At 50.5% G+C, this 19,699-nt stretch overlaps 1 protein-coding gene across 1 annotated transcript in view; it reads left to right on the forward strand.

The window, feature by feature from the left end:
• Positions 1–19,699, forward strand: part of LOC115156859 (glypican-5) — a gene marked incomplete at its 3' end in the record, with an annotated part of 150,966 nt that overhangs the window by 50,973 nt on the left and 80,294 nt on the right. The window contains exon 3 of the mRNA XM_029704637.1: positions 13,832–14,535. Within this exon, the coding sequence (XP_029560497.1) occupies positions 13,832–14,535 (704 nt within the window). The remainder of the gene's footprint in view (positions 1–13,831; positions 14,536–19,699) is intronic.

The following is a 19,699-nucleotide window of genomic DNA, read 5'->3' on the forward strand; positions in this document are numbered from 1 at the left end:
ACGTGAGCGCATGCGTTCAGTTTGGCGAGCCGAGTTCAGCTAGACGCCAGCCGAACGTGCTGACGCCTTTGCTCACTAAGTCCTCCTGACTTCAGTGTCTGGATTGGCTCTTTGATGTTGTCGGCACAATGCGTCGATTAATGAAGGGGGCTGTGCTTTTACTGGTTGGCTCGCCTTTCTCACTCAAACACCCCCACACACAGCTACACACAGCCCCCGAGCCACACCCCCTTCAACTTCTTATCCAAACATTTGAGAGAACCAATCAAATCCGTTGCACAATTTCTGAGCGAATAATGCATTAGCAAACGGCCTCTTTTCCGGACCAGTGTGGTCACGGTTCTCTCTGCCCTGTGAGCCACATGGGTCGTGTCAGCCAGGCTGGGGGCATTGTAAGTTACTGTTACTGAGTTCAGTGCTGTGTGGCACTGCAGTTGCCACTGGTAACCCCCCTACACACACACACACACACACACACACACACAGACAAACCCTATGTCCCAACACACTCACTCTATACCCCCCTGCTTAGTCAGATCCTTGCCTCCCTATAACGAGACCAAGCTGTATCAGACTTGGCTGGGCGAGGCAGGCATCATGCCAGCTGCTCTCCCTGGCGCGACGGGAAACCTCACGTCTCAAAGACACTGCCGCAGCCAAGATCGGCACGCCGCAAAGCAAAACTGTAAGACAAATTCTTTTCCCTCCGCTCGCTCGCTCCCCTTTCCCCCTCTTTTAATGTTTCTCATCATTGTTATTCTGTTGTGCCTCCAGTCGTGCTCAGCAACCGCCCAGCAGGCCAGTTGTTCTGCTCTCTCCAGCCAGGCACGACTCAGGGAAGGGCCTAGAAAAACACTCCGTCCCGTCCACACATAGAATAGAGTGGAGTAGAATAGAATAGGATAGGATAGAATAAAATCTCAGGATTCTATTGTCCACTGTTATCCCCACCACACCTCTCCTCCTCCTCCCATCCCTGCCACACCTCTCCACCTCCTCCCATCCCCACCACACCTCTCCTCCTCCTCCCATCCCTGCCACATCTCTCCACCTCCTCCCATCCCTGCCACACCTCTCCATCTCCTCCCATCCCTGCCACCTCTCTCCACCTCCTCCCATCCCCACCACACCTCTCCACCTCCTCCCATCCCCACCACACCTCTCCACCTCCTCCCATCCCCACCACACCTCTCCTCCTCCTCCCATCCCTGCCACACCTCTCCACCTCCTCCCATCCCCACCACACCTCTCCTCCTCCTCCCATCCCTGCCACACCTCTCCACCTCCTCCCATCCTCACCACACCTCTCCTCCTCCTCCCATCCCCACCACACCTCTCCACCTCCTCCCATCCCCACCACACCTCTCCTCCTCCTCCCATCCCTGCCACACCTCTCCACCTCCTCCCATCCCATCCACACCTCTCCACCTCCACCCATCCCTGCCACACCTCTCCACCTCCTCCCATCCCTGCCACATCTCTCCACCTCCTCCCATCCCATCCACACCTCTCCACCTCCTCCCTTCCCTGCCACACCTCTCCACCTCCTCCCGTCCCCTCTCCACCTCCTCCCATCCCTGCCACACCTCTCCACGTTCCCCTTCCCTACCACACCTCTCCACCTCCTCCCATCCCCTCCACACCTCTCCACCTCGCCCCAACCCATCCACACCTCTCCACCTCCCCCCATCCCATCCACACCTCTCCACCACCCCCCTTCCCCACCACACCTCTCCACCTCCTCCCATCCCCTCCACACCTCTCCACCTCCTCCCATCCCCACCACACCTCTCCACCTCCTCCCATCCCCACCACACCTCTCCACCTCCTCCCATCCCCTCCACACCTCTCCACCTCCTCCCATCCCCTCCACACCTCTCCACCTCCTCCCATCCCCACCACACCGCTCCACCTCCTCTCATCCCCACCACACCTCTGCACCTCCACCCATCCCTGCCACACCTCTCCACCTCCTCCCATCCCTGCCACATCTCTCCACCTCCTCCCATCCCATCCACACCTCTCCACCTCCTCCCTTCCCTGCCACACCTCTCCACCTCCTCCCCGTCCCCTCTCCACCTCCTCCCATCCCTGCCACACCTCTCCACGTTCCCCTTCCCTACCACACCTCTCCACCTCCTCCCATCCCCTCCACACCTCTCCACCTCGCCCCAACCCATCCACACCTCTCCACCTCCCCATCCCATCCACACCTCTCCACCTCCCCCATCCCATCCACACCTCTCCACCACCCCCCTTCCCCACCACACCTCTCCACCTCCTCCCATCCCCTCCACACCTCTCCACCTCCTCCCATCCCCACCACACCTCTCCACCTCCTCCCATCCCCTCCACACCTCTCCACCACCTCCCATCCCTACCACACCTCTCCACCTCCCCCATCCCATCCACACCTCTCCACCTCCTCCCATCCCGCCACACCTCTCCACCTCCTCCCATCCCATCCACACCTCTCCACCTCCTCCCATCCCCTCCACACCTCTCCACCTCCCCCTTCCCCTCCACACCTCTCCACCTCCTCCCATCCCCACCACACCTCTCCACCTCCTCCCATCTCCTCCACACCTCTCCACCACCTCCCATCCCTACCACACCTCTCCACCTCCCCCATCCCATCCACACCTCTCCACCTCCTCCCATCCCGCCACACCTCTCCACCTCCTCCCATCCCTGCCACACCTCTCCACCTCCTCCCATCCCGCCACACCTCTCCACGTCCTCCCATCCCCTCCACACCTCTCCACCACCTCCCATCCCTGCCACACCTCTCCACGTTCCCCTTCCCTACCACACCTCTCCACCTCCCCCATCCCATCCACACCTCTCCACCTCCTCCCATCCCGCCACACCTCTCCGCCTCCCCCATCCCATCCACACCTCTCCACCTCCCCCATCCCCTCCACACCTCTCCACCTCCTCCCATCCCTGCCACACCTCTCCACCTCCTCCCATCCCGCCACACCTCTCCACCTCCTCCCATCCCTGCCAACTCTCTCCACCTCCCATCCCGCCACACCTCTCCACCTCCTCCCATCCCCTCCACACCTCTCCACCTCCTCCCATCCCCTCCACACCTCTCCACCTCCTCCCATCCCGCCACACCTCTCCACCTCCTCCCATCCCTGCCACACCTCTCCACCTCCTCCCATCCCCTCCACACCTCTCCACCTCCTCCCATCCCTGCCACCTCTCTCCACCTCCTCCCATCCCCTCCACACCTCTCCACCTCCTCCGATCCCCTCCACACCTCTCCACCTCCTCCCATCCCGCCACACCTCTCCACCTCCTCCCATCCCGCCACACCTCTCCACCTCCTCCCATCCCTGCCACACCTCTCCACCTCCTCCCATCCCCTCCACACCTCTCCACCTCCTCCCATCCCTGCCACCTCTCTCCACCTCCTCCCATCCCTGCCACACCTCTCCACCTCCTCCCATCCCGCCACACCTCTCCACCTCCTCCCATCCCGCCACACCTCTCCACCTCCTCCCATCCCTGCCACACCTCTCCACCTCCTCCCATCCCCTCCACACCTCTCCACCTCCTCCCATCCCTGCCACCTCTCTCCACCTCCTCCCATCCCTGCCACACCTCTCCACCTCCTCCCATCCCGCCACACCTCTCCACCTCCTCCCATCCCGCCACACCTCTCCACCTCCTCCCATCCCTGCCACACCTCTCCACCTCCTCCCATCCCCTCCACACCTCTCCACCTCCTCCCATCCCTGCCACCTCTCTCCACCTCCTCCCATCCCTGCCACACCTCTCCACCTCCTCCCATCCTGCCACACCTCTCCACCTCCTCCCATCCCGCCACACCTCTCCACTTTCCCCATCCCCTCCACACCTCTCCACCTCCTCCCATCCCCTCCACACCTCTCCACCTCTCCACTTTCCCCTTCCCCTCAATAATGTATAATATTATACTCTATTCTACACTTTTATCCAAAGCCACTTAGTCATGTGTGAAATATATATGTATGTGTGGGTGGCCTCTCCCCTCCATATCCTCCCAGGAGTATTAGGGGAAGCACCACAGTGAACATCAGACCGGAGGAATTTCCTGATTAATCAGGTCACATCCCTGTCTAATCCTCACCCTCGCAGTCCACTCCTCTCATCCCCCACTTCTCCCTCTCCTCTCATCCCTCCATCCCTTCCTATAATCTGATCTCTCGATGCACGATCTGTCCGTCCCATTGATGAGAGTCATCCTGTAGTTAATTAGTCCGGCTCGGCCTCTTCCTGGAGCCTGGTCCCAGATCAGTTCTTGCCAACTCGTATGGTCATTGTCATGCCAATGGCAAGTAGAGCACAAACATATCTGAGACCAGTTCTCTTCCTGTGTCCAGCAGGACAGAACTTTGGTGCCGTCATTCCCTCCCAGTTATTCCCACCAGTCCCTGTGCATTTCCTGTCCTTTCTGTCAGGAGCCAGGGAGAGGAGAGTGGTGTGAACACGGAGAGAAGAGAAAAGGGTCAGAGTCGGGGGGTTATATAAAGAATGGCCAGGATGTCTGAGCAGGGCGAGGTGTTGTCTGGAAGTGTGTATGTGTACTGGAATCAGGGGTCACACTCTATCCCCGTCCCAGAGACAGACGATCGATCAGTGTCAGGCATGATCCGGGCCCAGAGTCATTAACATCACATTAGATTGACCGAATTCCCTCAGTTGGGACTGTGAACCTCCGTCTATGTGGACATGGAACACTGAGAGAGAGAGGAGAGAGACAGAAAGGGAGAGAGATGGAGCAAAAGAGGGAGAGATGGAGAGCTGAATCTACAGAGAGCGAGACAGGTAGGAGATAGAGAGAAGGGAGAGCTGGCCATACAGAAAAAGAGAGGGGAAGGAGAGCGAACGAGAGATTGAGAGACAGATTATAGCGGAGAGGGAGAGAGAGAGAGTGAGAGAGATGGCTGGCCAACAGCGGACGTCAGTAAAGAATGAAAGAATTAGAAAAGAAAAGAAAGAAGGAGAGATGTCTGGCCAATAGTGGACGTCAGTGGAGAGAGCTGTTCAGAGGCAGTTCTCTAGAAGGTGTAAGGGAGTGCCTCTGTCTCCAGAGTGTTGTTCAAGTGACTTTCACACGGTCCACTCGCAGGGTGTGTGTGTGTATGCATTAATGCCTTTGCATGCGTGTGTATGTGTGTGTGCCTTTGTGTGTATTTGTGTGTGTGTGTGTGGCCAGTATAACTATGGGTAGTGAGTCACATCATTACCTCAACTCTGTCTCAGTTGGTAGACCCGGGAGTTGGCCCACTCTCTCTCCCCCTCACCCCTCTCTCTCACCCCTCTCCCTTTCTCTCATCCCTCTCCCACATTTCTCCTCCTCTCGCGTTCTCTCTTTCTCCCCTATCCCCATCGCTCTCCTCCCTCCTTCCCCCATCCAAACCCACTCACTTCCACCATTATATTAAGCCCTGTGTCATTCCTCTTCCTCCCTATCCCCTTTGTGACTCCGACCGTGCCGTTAAAGAGTCCCCCCGGCCTGCTTTATGCATCTGGTCATCCCCTCGTCATCCCCTTGAGAGAGTGAGAGAGAGTGAGAGAGAGTGAGAGAGAGTGAGTGAGAGTGAGTGAGAGTGCGAGTGAGTGAGTGAGAGTGAGAGATGGAAAACCCCAGTTATTCGTCCCCCATGTTGGTGTTTTTGGTGGTTTTAGTGGCGTCCAGGGTGGATTATGATTTCTCTCTCTGTCTCTCTGTCTCTCTGTCTCTGTCTGTCTGTCTGTCTGTCTGTCTGTCTGTCTGTCTGTCTGTCTCTCTGTCTCTCTCTCTCTTTCTGTCTCTCTCTCTTTCTGTCTCTCTCTATCTCTCTCTATCTGTCTCGCTGTCTCTGTCTCTATCTGTCTCGCTGTCTCTGTCTCTATCTGTCTCGCTGTCTCTGTCTCTATCTGTCTCTCTATCTCTCTCTCTCTCTCTGTCTGAATGCTCTGGTCACATAAGCAGGTGGACTGATCAAGTCAACTCCAACCCGTAGAGACTGTAGGCTTGTAGTGAACGTATGGAGCATAATGTCCTGAACCTAAGATGACTGAAGGGATACATCCGTTCCAAGTTCGTCTGTCAGTGTGTTTCATCTACAACACCTAGCTTAATCAACATCATTGCATTGTAAAAAAGGGAAACACTTGGAATTTTGTTTGTAATATATTTTTACAAAATGAAAAGGGTTACACACCTGTATGAACGAGTGGAAACTCCTCCATTAGGCTTCATCACTTTCCTTTCATCTAAACTAAGTAACAGGCTTCCCTACTTCAAACTCCTCCATTATGCTTCATCACTTTCCTTTCATCTAAACTAAGTAACAGGCTTCCCTACTTCAAACTCCTCCATTATGCTTCATCACTTTCCTTTCATCTAAACTAAGTAACAGGCTTCCCTACTTCAAACTCCTCCATTAGGCTTCATCACTTTCCTTTCATCTAAACTAAGTAACAGGCTTCCCTACTTCAAACTCCTCCATTAGGCTTCATCACTTTCCTTTCATCTAAACTAAGTAACAGGCTTCCCTACTTCAAACTCCTCCATTATGCTTCATCACTTTCCTTTCATCTAAACTAACTCCTCTGCTTGACTGGTCCTGTTCTGTGTTACTGATTCTAACTGGGACATGCCACACGGTGTATCATCTTCCTTCTCCTCTCTCTCTCTCTTTCTTCTCTAACTCTCTCTCTTCTTCTCTCGCTCTCTCTCGCTCTCTCTCTCTTCTTCTCTACTCTTACCTCTCTCTCTTTTCTCTACTCTCTCTTTCTTTCTCTCTCACTTTCTTCTCTAACTCTCTCTCTTCCTTTCTCTCTCACTTCTTCTCTACCTCTCTATCTTCTTTCTCTCTCTCCTTCTTCTCTCTCTCTTTTCTCTCTAACTCTCTACCCTCTTCTGTCTCATCTCTACACTTTCTTCTCTAACTCTCTCTCTTCTTTCTCTATCTCACTTTCTTCTCTCTCTCTCTCTCTTCTTTCTCTCTCTCTTCTCTCTATCTCTCTCTCTCTCTTCTCTCTCTCTCTTTCTTCTCTCTACCTCTCTCTCTCTCTCTTTCTTCTCTAACTCCTCTCTCTTTCTCTCTCTTCTTCTCTCTCCTCATCTCTTTCTTCTCTAACTCTTCCTCTTTCTTTCTCTCTCCGTCTCATCTCTCTAACTCTCTCTCTTCTTTTCTCTCTCTCTTTTCATGGCTCTTTTTTTTCTCCCATCTCCCCTCTCTTTCTCTTCACACACACACACACACACACACACACACACATACACACACACACACACACACACACACACACACACACACACACACACACACACACACACACACACACACACACACACACACACACACACACACACACTCTTTCTGGAGTCCAGGCAGTGCTCTGATGCCAGCCTCTCCCTGTACTGTACTGTGCTGGGTTAGTAGTGTCCACTCCCTGCCAGCATTGTACAGAGCCAGCTAGTCTGCTAGCTAGCCTCTTGTCACATCTTACAGTTAGGATATGACAAAACCAGGCTGTTTGTCATAAAGGCTTATGACCTACAGCGACAACGTCTTGACATGGTTATGACAGGCTTCATAAAGTTATAGCGCAGTATTGTGTTGCCTTACTTTCTACAATGCCTTCTTAATGTCTAGATTTCCAGAGTAGAGCTTGTCAAGTTGTGTAAAGTTATTTCTTCGTAGTCTGCCTCTTGTTCAGATCCTGCCCTGTCAGCAGAGTGACCCCACACTACCAGAGATGGACTAGGATCCATCGTATGCCAATACAGGGAAGAGTAAGTGAGGTCACTTTGACCTTGTGATGCCATGAGGCCAAAGCCATGACCCTGACGGTGGTGCCTGTCGTCTTGTCATATGTCACAGACGACCCTCACAGTGGTCTCTCCCTCAGTGGAATGCCTCAATCGCTGCCTTACCTACCCCTCCCCTCCCACGGACCTCGTCCCTCTGCTCATCCCACTAAACCCTACCCCTTCGATCACCATCCTCCTCCCAGCCAGAGCACCGCATGTGTAAGTGGGCGGACAGTCTTTGTGGCTGTTGATAATCATCATATTGTTGTTTTGTTATCTCCCTAACTGTGACCTATTAACATATTTATTCATTGACCTATTTCTATTCACTACCTTTAAACGCTTCACTGAAAGATCAGAGGTGCTGGGATTGAGTGACGGTTAGCCGTGCTTTTAAAGGGGAGGTGGAGGGTGGTGGAGAGATGTCATTTTACACTCATTACAATACGATATTTGGGATGCACCCGTAGATAGACCGAGTGCTGGGAAAAGACTAGTGTCTCCTAGTGTCTCCTTCCTCGTTATCACATTATTGCCGCCACCGACTCACACACACACACACAGGCATGCAGGCTTACCAGTACACCAGTGGAGGCTGGTGGGAGGACGGGCTCATTGTAATGGCTGGAATGGAATGAATAGAACGGTATAAACAGATCAAACATATGGAAACCGCTTTTGACTCCGTTACATCGATTCCATTCCAGCCAATACAATGAGCCCGTCCTCCTATAGCTCCTCCCACCATGCTGGCACGTGCACACATGGATGCGCGCGAGATCATGTAGGTACACACACACACACACACACACACACACACACACACTGCTTTGCGGACAGCTACGGGAAGAGAAGCTACCCGTACGCGCGAGATCATGTAGGTACACACACACACACACACACACACACACACACACACACACACACTGCTTTGCGGACAGCTACGGGAAGAGAAGCTACCCGTACCCACATTCTTCCACGTGTTCCACCCATGTTCCACCCTTTGCCACCCACACACAGCTACCCACACACACAGATCTGTGGGGCCACGTGTCTGGGCTGAGGGTTGGGCTGGCACCCCTACCATGAAGGTTTGGCCCTGGATCTTGCCCCTCTCTCCCCTCTCTGTTCCCCCAGACAGGTCTGCTCCCGTTGGGGAAGTGGCTAGGAGCTCCGCGCCACACTGGGGGAGGGATGCCATAGTTGTGGTCAAAACCCATACAACTCACTGCCACTGACTGTGGTTATTTTGACCCATTTGTTATTGTGGCTGCACTGCAGAATACGAGCCACGACACTTTAGGCGTTATTACCTCAGAAAAAGCACTTGGTCGCCGGGCAGAATAGAAAGTAGGAAATAGCTCTAGCAGTGAATAAAGTGGAGTTGTTTATAAGAGGCTTGGCGAGGCCAGCGCTGGTATAAGACGCTGTATAATGTCTCATTGCAACGTCGTAAATATGACCTCTGTTTGGGCTACGGTGGTTGTGGTGGTGGTGGCAGTCTCCTTCATATGCACTCAATGTGGAACCACCCCTTTTAACTCACTGCCCAACCAACCCTTTAAAGGGGTAAACCACCCCTTTAACCTACTGCCCCACCAACCCTTTAAAGGGGTAAACCACCCCTTTAACCTACTGCCCCACCAACCCTTTAAAGGGGTAAACCACCCCTTTAACTCACTGCCCGGCCAACCCTCTAAAGGGTAAACCACCCCTTTAACTCACTGCCCGGCCAACCCTCTAAAGGGGTAAACCACCCCTTTAACTCACTGCCCGGCCAACCCTTTAAAGGGGTAAACCACCCCTTTAACCTACTGCCCCACCAACCCTTTAAAGGGGTAAACCACCCCTTTAACTCACTGCCCGGCCAACCCTCTAAAGGGGTAAACCACCCCTTTAACTCACTGCCCGGCCAACCCTCTAAAGGGGTAAACCACCCCTTTAACTCACTGCCCGGCCAACCCTCTAAAGGGGTAAACCACCCCTTTAACCTACTGCCCCACCAACCCTCTAAAGGGGTAAACCACCCCTTTAACTCACTGCCCGGCCAACCCTTTAAAGGGGGCTAAACTACCCCTTTAACATTGTTTAATATCGTGTTCATGACACGTTTTGGCTCCAGCCCTATTGCTGTAAACCGTGGAGTGCCGCAAAAATGCCGGCGCTAGAGTTCTGTGGTGTACGGAAGCAGAAAAGGTTTGCTAGGGTCATGCTATGTGTCCAGGACTCAAAGACTGCTTGACAAATCGCTAATCATAGCTAATCATGGCCTCACATAAACACTGATGATTACAACTTAAAGGTATTTCACCATATCCCAGAGTTGTTTGTGGTGAGAGACAGTGAAGGCATAATGATCGCCACCCAGGGAGGGATGTTTGTGTCCTAGAACGGCAGACACAGCTGTCAGACAGTGGTCGAAACACAAGTCGACCGGGCTGGGACCATGGTGACCACTTGGTGGAGTTCCCACTGGTATTGGGTTTATCGCTTGTCAAACTATATTCCCCTGCTCCAGAAGATGGAGGAGAGGATCAACAATGTGATTTAACACAAAGACTACAGCCAAATCTGTTAGAAGAGAGAGCGAGACGAACTAAAGAAGAGACTAGGCCTAGTGTGCGTCTGGACTTGGTCAGAGCAGTGCCTGAGTGGTGGACAGTTGTCCCAGTGTTTGAGACACAGAGACCGGTTCAGGGCCCCGGGGTCCTATTCAAGCCAGATGTATTCTAGCCCCGTGTGGTTCAATAGGTGGAGTCCACTTCGTACAGTAGTTGTTTTTCTCCATGTTCACAAGTTGTTCTGGTCTCTCTAGTCTTGTTTCATTCCCCCGGAGGTGGATCGAGTGAAAACATGCACCTCTAATTTAGTAGAACACAGGATGTCCTCACAAAGTGTTGACCTAAATATCGAAAGGGAGTAGCCTAGATTGGTTGGCTTACTATTCCTAGCTCCCGAGAGACTGGTCGTAAATTCTACTTTTTTATATAGATCAGCTAGTGATAGATTGTTCAGTTCTTACCAGGTCATCTTGCTACAAACTTACCTTGGTTGGCATGTTGCTAGCAGGCTGCAGGCTTTTGTTTCAAACCAGCACTAACACTCCCGATTGAACTAGCAATCATCAAGACCTTGATTAGCTGGAAGGGTATTAATACCTGAACAAAAGCTTGCACATCATGGCTTGGTGAACTAACATGTTCCTATTTTCCTGCCTCCCTGTCTAACTAGCCCTGCTTTGGGCTGTTTGACTGAGGGTCTGTGTCATGACTCGTCCCCTGCCTCCTCAACACTTCAGCTCTGTAACGCTGCAACCCAACCCTGCTGGCACATAGTGGGGCTGAGTGCCCTGTGGTTTTCTTCCCGCTGGCCAGGCCAAACAGCCCGGTCTGTAACATACTGGCACTGCCTCTGCAGCTCAACTCAACGGGCTGGGGAGGCTTTCAGCTGGTTACAGAGAGTTTCTCTCTGCATTTTCTCTTGATCCCTTCTTCCGTTTCATCAATCTTCTTCCTGTCGTTTTCTCTCCATCCCTCTGTTTAGTTATTCTCTCTCTTTCCCTCTTTCTCTAGCTGTCTTCTGATTTAGACCTCTCTCTTTCATTCTCTCGCTTTGCTTCTCTTTCTTCCTCTACCCATTTCATCCCCTCTCTGTCCCCCCCCCTCTCACATTCTTTCTCTCTCCCCCTCTCTATCCCAACTATGTATTGTTTGACTATTATCCCCAGTCCCCTCACCTTTGACTTTTAACTTTATTAGTCTTCCTGATCGGGTACAGTGACAGACACAGCCCTGCCTGTCTGTCAGTCACATTCACACGACCTCAACTGTCTATCTGGTCACCTCATTGTGACTGTTAAACCAGAGACAGAATATGACTCATTGGACGCTTGATGTGGGTCACACACACACACACGTGTACGGATATACACACAAAAGCATGTGCATGTACATGCATGCATATATACACACACACACACACACACACACACACACACACACACACCCTCCCGACACACACACACACCAAACGCCAACGCCTGATTGTATGTGTGTGTGTGTGTGTGTGTATGTATATGTGACTGTTTGCTTGTGCACAGAGCTGCTGTGGTGATTATGCATTGCGGTGGAACGTTAGAAACTTAGCCTTGTGGTTTTCTAGGGCCGTAGAGTGGAGAGTCCCTGGTGGGATGTCGCTGTCCCTAACAGCACACTGGTATTAGGTTATGCAGCTGTTGACTGGGAGAGACGACTGTTGTTCAGTTTCACTCTCTCTCTGTGTGTGTGTGTGTGTGTGTGTGTGTGTGTGTGTGTGTGTGTGTGTGTGTGTGTGTGTGTGTGTGTGGGTGTGTGTGTGTGTGTGTGGGTGTGGGTGTGTGGGTGTGGGTGGGTGGGTACTGGCTTGGCAGGAAAGTGTCCGATTTAGCATGTGTGGACACACACAAACATGCAAGCACATACGAACATTAACAAGATATTGAGTACTGGACTGTAGATGTGGACTGTAGACGTGTACTGTAGACTGGACTGTAGACTGGACTGTAGACGTGTACTGTAGACTGGACTGTAGACTGGACTGTAGACTGGACTGTAGACCTGGACTGTAGACTGCACTGTAGACTGCACTGTAGACTGCACTGTAGACTGCACTGTAGACTGGACTGTAGACTGGACTGTAGACTGGACTGTAGACGTGTACTGTAGACGTGGACTGTAGACGTGGACTGTAGACGTGGACTGTAGACGTGGACTGTAGACGTGGACTGTAGACGTGTACTGTAGAGTGTACTGTAGAGTGTACTGTAGACTGGACTGTATGTGTGTTTTGTGTGTTTCTACTACAACCCCAGATCATCTATTCCAGAATATTATTATATCTCCTTGTAAGTGTGTTTAGTATCTTTATGCCATGTTTTGCGAGTGTGTGTGTCTGTGTGTTTACATGTGTTGGGTTGGCACCATGTCTCCTGTCTCAGTTTCTCTACAGTTGCTGTTGCTCTTTCATCTGCTGGCATGCAATAGAGATGACATCAGGGGGGGGGGGGGGGGGGGGAGATATACTTTACATGGGAATACTACACTCCAAGTGACTGATACACACAAGCCAAGCTTAGTCGGGAAAGAGACGAAGGTAGAAAGGGTCCTCTCTGACCTCTTTTCTGCACGGCATACTTGTGTTATTATTAGATAGATAGTTTAAATGAAAGTAGTGCAAAGATAAACTTATGGTGCGTTTGAATATACAGTACCTTCGGAAAGTGTTCAGACCCCTTGACTTTTTCCACATTTTGTTACGTTACAGCCGTACAGCAATTTACACACAATACCCCATAATGACAAATTGAAAACAGGCCTTTCGAAATGTTTGCTAATTTATAGAAAATAAAAAACAGAAATACCTTATTTATACCCTTTGCTATGAGACTCGAAATTGAGCTCTTTGAGATGTTTCTACAACTTGATTGCTCCAGAGCGCTCAGGACCTCAGACTGGGTCGAAGGTTCATCTTCAAGTCTCTGAATGTCCTTGAGTGGCCCAGCCAGAGCCCGGACTTGAACCCAATCGAACATCTCTGGAAAGACCTGAAAATAGCTGTGCAGCAATGCTCTCCATCCAACCTGACAGAGCTTGAGAAGATCTGCAGAGAGGAATGGGAGAAACTTCCCAAATACAGGTGTGCCAAGCTTGTAGCATCATACCCAAGAAGACTTGAGGCTGTAATTGCTGCCAAATGTGCTTCAACAAAGTACTGAGTAAAGGGTCTGAATACTTAAAAAAAATATATATATATTTGCAAAAAAATCTAAAATTCAGTTTTTGCTTTGTCAATATGGGGTATTATGTGTAGATTGAAGGAAAAAAAAGATTTCATCCATTTTAGAATAAGGCTGTAATGTAACACAATGTGGAAAAATTCAAGGGGTCTGAATACTTTCTGAATGCACTGTATACTACACTGCCTAAATACCCTGATTAACGTAAATGTAACCAGGCCCTGATGTCTTCTCCCTCCCCTTCTTCCCCCTCCCTCCAGACACATTCCAGTACCTGCTCTCCTTCTCCCAGGGCCACCTCTCCTCCCTGCTGGAGGACACCTACTCGCCCCTCTCCCGGGAGGCCCTCCCCCATGTCAACACCCTGTTCTCCTCCCTCTCCCTCTACATCCACGGACACAACCTCTCCCTCGAAGCTGCCGTTGCCCGTTTCCACGACAACCTCTTCCCACTCGTCTACGGGCGCCTGGTCAACCCGGGCGTGGGCGTCCATGGTGGCTTGTCCGGCGAGCGGGGCGAGTGTCTCCGTGCCACACGGCAGGATGTCAACCCATTCGGCCCTCACCCCGAAACGCTCGCTCAGGAACTGGGGCGCACCCTGGGCGCCGGGCGAGCCTTGTCTTTGGCCCTCGCCGAGGGCACAGAAGTCATGAACGCCACCGAACACGTTTCCTTCACCAAAGAGTGTTTACGTGGCTTGACCAAGATGCAGTACTGCTCGCACTGCCGCGGGCTGACGCTGATCAAGCCGTGCGTGGGCTACTGCCTGAACGTGATGCGCGGGTGCTTGGCGAGCGTGGCCGAGCTGGACGGGCCGTGGCGGAGGTATGTGGCGGCGTTGGAGGAGCTGATCAATGCTGTGGCCGGACAACACAGCCTGGAACTGGCCCTGCTTGGAGTCAGGGGGCACGTGAATGAGGCCATACTACACGCTCAGCTCCATGGGCCCACGCTGACCGCTACGGTGAGTAGAAGCACACACTCCCTGTGGTGTTAGCTGAGTGGTTTTACATGAACGAGGACATTTCTCTGAAGATAAACTTCAGTATTCAATGTTTGTCCAGGTCCCACGGTTCAATCCCGGTGCTAGGCACTCGTTTTAATTTTTTTCTGTTTTATCTTTATCCCAAACCTTAACCCTTAACCTTAAACAGTTGGAATTATTGCCTAAACTTAACTGTCATTTTGTAATGCTTAACAGTCAAGTTTTTTTCTGTTTTAACAACCTTAACCCTTACCTACTTTCACTTTACCCATAAACGTTTATCCCCCCATGGACAAACGTTGAATAATGAAGTGAGTCCGGGAGATCTTGTTGCTATAGCACCATTCATAGGTCCAGTCTGTCTCTGGCTTCACCCTCAGGACCAGAACCACCAGACTGGCTTTATATGGTCTGAATACCACACTGCTCCAACATCCTTTACTGGTAACTTTTACTGTCTGACTACTGGCTTTACTGGGTCTCATATGGAGTTACATTTAATTATACACTGAACTCTCTGTCTCTCTCTCTCTCTCTCTCTCTCTCTCTCTCTCTCTCTCTCTCTCTCCCTCTCTCCCTTCCTCTTTCTCTTCGTCTCACTGAGTTTCTATGGAGGGTGTTAGCCAACAGCTATAGTCTGTTGTGATGTGGTGTATTGGGAGACTGGGGTTGCAGTAGGGAGAGACTGTGATTCAGACGGAGCATATGATCCTGTCTGGCTCTGAACATGGAACTACAGATTTCTTGACTGAACTAGCGGAGAGGAAGGAAACTGGCGGAGAAAAAGAACTCAAGTCCTTGAACTGGACATGCAGGGTTGCCTCTGTCTCAATTTCCCCCAGAGAGAGTGGAGTGGGTGAGTTGCCAGGTTTAGAGGCAGGGTCCGTCCAAGTATGCAGACCCAGAACCCGGGGTCTGGCTGCCTGCTTGGTATTCATGAGGCAACACATGCATGCATGCACTCACACACACACAGCCCAGCTAAGAGACAAATTGTTTCTGGCAAAGTGGCATGCCCCAATGGGACAATGACTTTGGGTACTCGGCTCTATACACACACACAAGATACACACGCATACTGAATATGCACATGTACACACACACACACACACACACACACACACACACACACACACACACACACACACACACACACACACACACACAGTGGACACACAGACACAATCACTCACCCCTCTCACACACACTCTGTCCCCCCCACAGTCCTACACACAGTGGGGACCCAGGGTGTGTGGAACAGTAAGGGTAGCACAGAGCTCTGGCCTGTATAAAGGACTGTCCGATGTCTTTATAAAACAAAACTATAAAGACCCAAACCACACGACTACCATGACTACCACACGACCCCCCCCCTCCCCCTCCCACTCTTCAATATCACCTCCACCTCTCTATCTCTTCTTTTAAACACTCCTCTGTTCACCTCTATTCATTTTGCAGTGAAAAGCAAAACAATTAGACAGTTGTGTACAGGGGTTTCTGGAAGATTCACTCTTCTTTTTCTTTTCCCTCACGTATGTTTCTTGATTCATTCATACTGCAGACTGGACTGTAGACTGGACTGTAGACTGGACTGCAGACTGGACTGTAGACTGGACTGCAGACTGGACTGCAGACTGGACTGTAGACTGGACTGTAGACTGGACTGTAGACTGGACTGTAGACGTGTACTGTAGACTGGACTGTAGACTGGACTGTAGACTGGACTGTAGACTGGACTGTAGACTGTACCGTAGACTGTACCGTAGACTGTACTGTAGACGTATACTGTAGACGTATACTGTAGACTGGACTGTAGACTGGACTGTAGACTGGACTGTAGACGTGTACTGTAGACTGGACTGTAGACTGGACTGTAGACTGGACTGTAGACTGGACTGTAGACGTGTACTGTAGACTGTACCGTAGACTGTACCGTAGACTGTACTGTAGACGTATACTGTAGACTGTACCGTAGACTGTACTGTAGACGTATACTGTAGACTGTACTGTAGACTGTACTGTACACTGTACCGTAGATTTAGATGTGTACTGTAGACTATACTGTAGCCTGTACTGTAGACTGTACTGTAGACTGTACTGTAGACTGTACCGTAGACTGTACTGTAGACTATACTGTAGACTGTACTGTAGACTATACTGTAGACTATACTGTAGACTGTACTGTAGACTGTACCGTAGACTATACTGTAGACTGTACTGTAGACTATACTGTAGACTGTACTGTAGACTGTACTGTAGACTGTACCAGTAGCTATGTCTCTGGGATTTCTGCTGACTCGTGTGTTATGTACAGTTGTTATTAAATTCATTATTGTGATGCTGTGGTTTTACACTGGGAAGTTATCCCAAACGGTTTAGTAGTTGACTCACACACCACGGGCTCTCTCTCTCTCTCTCTCTCTCTCTTCTCTCTCCTCTCCTCTCTCTCTCTGTCTTTCTGCTGTCTCTCTTCTCCCTCTGTTCTCTCTTCTCTCTCTCTGCTCTTGCCTTCTGTCTGTCTCTCCTCTCTCTCTCTCTCCTTTCTCTCTCTCTCTCTCTAATCTCTCTCTGCTCTCTCTTCTCTCTCTCCCCTCTCTGGCAATTCAATTCAATTAAATTTGCTTTATTGGCATGACGTAGCAATGTCAAAATTGTCAACGGGATAACAGTAACAACAATAACCAAGGGTCAAAATAACCATACATTGAACAATAACAATAAGCATACAGTAGAGGACATGTGCAGGTTGATTGGTCTGTCAGACACTGTCCCTCAACTTATGGCAGGCAGCAATGTAGTGCGCTGCCAACCCACAGCTCTCTGTGTCCTCCCCCAACAGGACGGGTAGCCTATCCTCATCAGAGAGGTCTTTGAAACCTTGAATAAGGGTTTCAAATTTGGGAAAATGACACTCTCTAATTGTTTTATATTTTTGACATTTTGTCAGGAAATGCAGCTCTGACTCGGGTTCTGCTGTTGTGCAGTGGTTGCACAGCCTTTCCTCTGCAGGGAGCCAGGTTTTCCTGTGTCTACCCTTCTGCTCTCTCTCTCTGCTCTCTCTCTCTCTCTCTCTCTCTCTCTCTCTCTCTCTCTCTCTCTCTCTCTCTCTCTGCTCTCTCCCCTCTCTTTTCTCTCTTCTCTCTCTCCCCTCTCTGTTCTCGGGATAAATTTTTTACACATTCCCTGTCTTATTGAGACCGGGGAGATGAGGAAGTGACCCTTCTGGTCCCCACAAGGATAGTAAAACTAACCCCCCCCATCCACTCAATTTAAATCTTCTCCAAAATATGACAAACAGGCATCCTAGTCCTCCCCCCATCCACCCACACAGCCCCACACTTATTTTAGACTATAAAGATGACCCCCTAGCATAGTGAATGGAATCCCTCCCCTAGTCCCACTGGCCATAGTTTCCATTCTCTCCAGTCCCAGCATGCTATGCTAGTATGCTATTAGCATTCCTCCATAAGGCAGTAATGACAAGACAGGCTAAAACCATGGGGCGAGAAGGTAGACAACCACATTACACTGGCTGGCTTCATCCACACCACAGTTATTGATCTTTCTTATGTGTGTGTGCCTGCGTGTGGAGGGGGGTGTGTGTTAGGGGGGGGGGGGGGCTGTCAAATTTTGGAGTAGATTTAAATTGCCTCTAGACTGTGGTCTAAGGTCAGCTATGCGTTTCTTCCTCTAGTGGTTGAGATGAGGATTTGGGAGGGTAAGCTGTTCCTAGATCTGTCTTAAGGACAACTTGACATGTTTTTCACCTTGGCAGGGAGTCGATCCCCGTCAACGATTGGCTGCTAACTCAGCAAGACTGATCTTCATTAGCTGATGATGTTGCTGTCTGACACAGGGAACATTCCTCTCCTCCATTCAGCCCTCTTCCTTACCCCCCCAACTCCTCTCTGTCTTTCTTTCCAGGTCTTCATAATGTGCTGATAGCAGCATTACCGCTGAGCAACACACGCATTCTTCACACACACACACACACACACACACAGTGTAATTGTCAACCATCAAGTATCCATGACTGGGATCGCAGGAATTTCACAATTCGTATCATTTTCACAAATGGCATAATTTCTCAGATGCTGTTTTGAATGTCATAGAGGCACTATGATACGGCTGTAGTCATTTCCCCCGTTGATATCAAGGTGAAAGCGGCCCTAAAAGGATTGTACGCTGTTCTCAGTTGAAATAGCAGACAACAGCTACTGGGAGAGTAGATCCCAACCTGTCCTAACCCCAAGTCACTTCCTGGTCATTCCATGACCCTTTCCCTTCATATCCCCCTGCTGTGGCTTCACCTGGTGCCCACCAGACTGTCATGGCAACATGAAATCCCCACTGTCCTCAAAAAGGCGCCAACTGAACAACCGTTAGTGTGCTTCTGGCATTATTTTAATGTTGATAGGCCTATTGCTTTAGTATTGCAGTTCATTCATGGGAATTTGAGTGCAGTGGGTGCATCCACCGGGACTCAAATAGGATTGGTGGTCTTTGGCGACTGTTCACTTCCTCTTTCTGGTTGTGTGTGAGCCTCAGATACCGGATCACACACAGCGGCATGATGGACTCAATTGACCTCCCTCCCCCCTCTCCCTCGCTCTCTCCCACTCACTCACTCACTCTCGCTTCCCCCCTCTCTCTCTCTGTCTCTCTCTCTCTCTGTCTCTCTCTCTCTCTGTCTCTCTCTGTCTCTCTCTCTCTCTGTCTCTCTCTCTCTCTCTCTCTCTCTCTCTCTCTCTGTCTCTCTCTCTCTGTCTCTCTCTCTCTGTCTCTCTCTGTCATTAAGTGCATCCCATCCTCTGAGAACCTCTGTCACGTGTATAGTTTAGGCCAAATGTGTTTACAGTCATGGGATTGGATGACAATCCACGCAACAACTAACTCCAAAGCAACATCCGTATTTATTTAAAAAAAAAAAAAAAAAAAAACTCATTTTGAAATCATATATGAATAATTGAATGATTGCAGGATTACAGCGGAGAAAAGCAGTGTCCCTTCAAGTTGTGACAAAGTTAGAGCTAGAGACTAAGACAGTCCACTGTAGTATATAAGGGGCTCGATCTGTCTCAGTCTCTCTCTCTGTTTAATTAGCCCTGACATCAATTGGTATGCAATAAGAAGAGAGACAGGG

Source organism: Salmo trutta, chromosome 21, assembly GCF_901001165.1.
Source record: "Salmo trutta chromosome 21, fSalTru1.1, whole genome shotgun sequence".
NCBI classification, from domain to species: Eukaryota; Metazoa; Chordata; class Actinopteri; order Salmoniformes; family Salmonidae; genus Salmo; species Salmo trutta.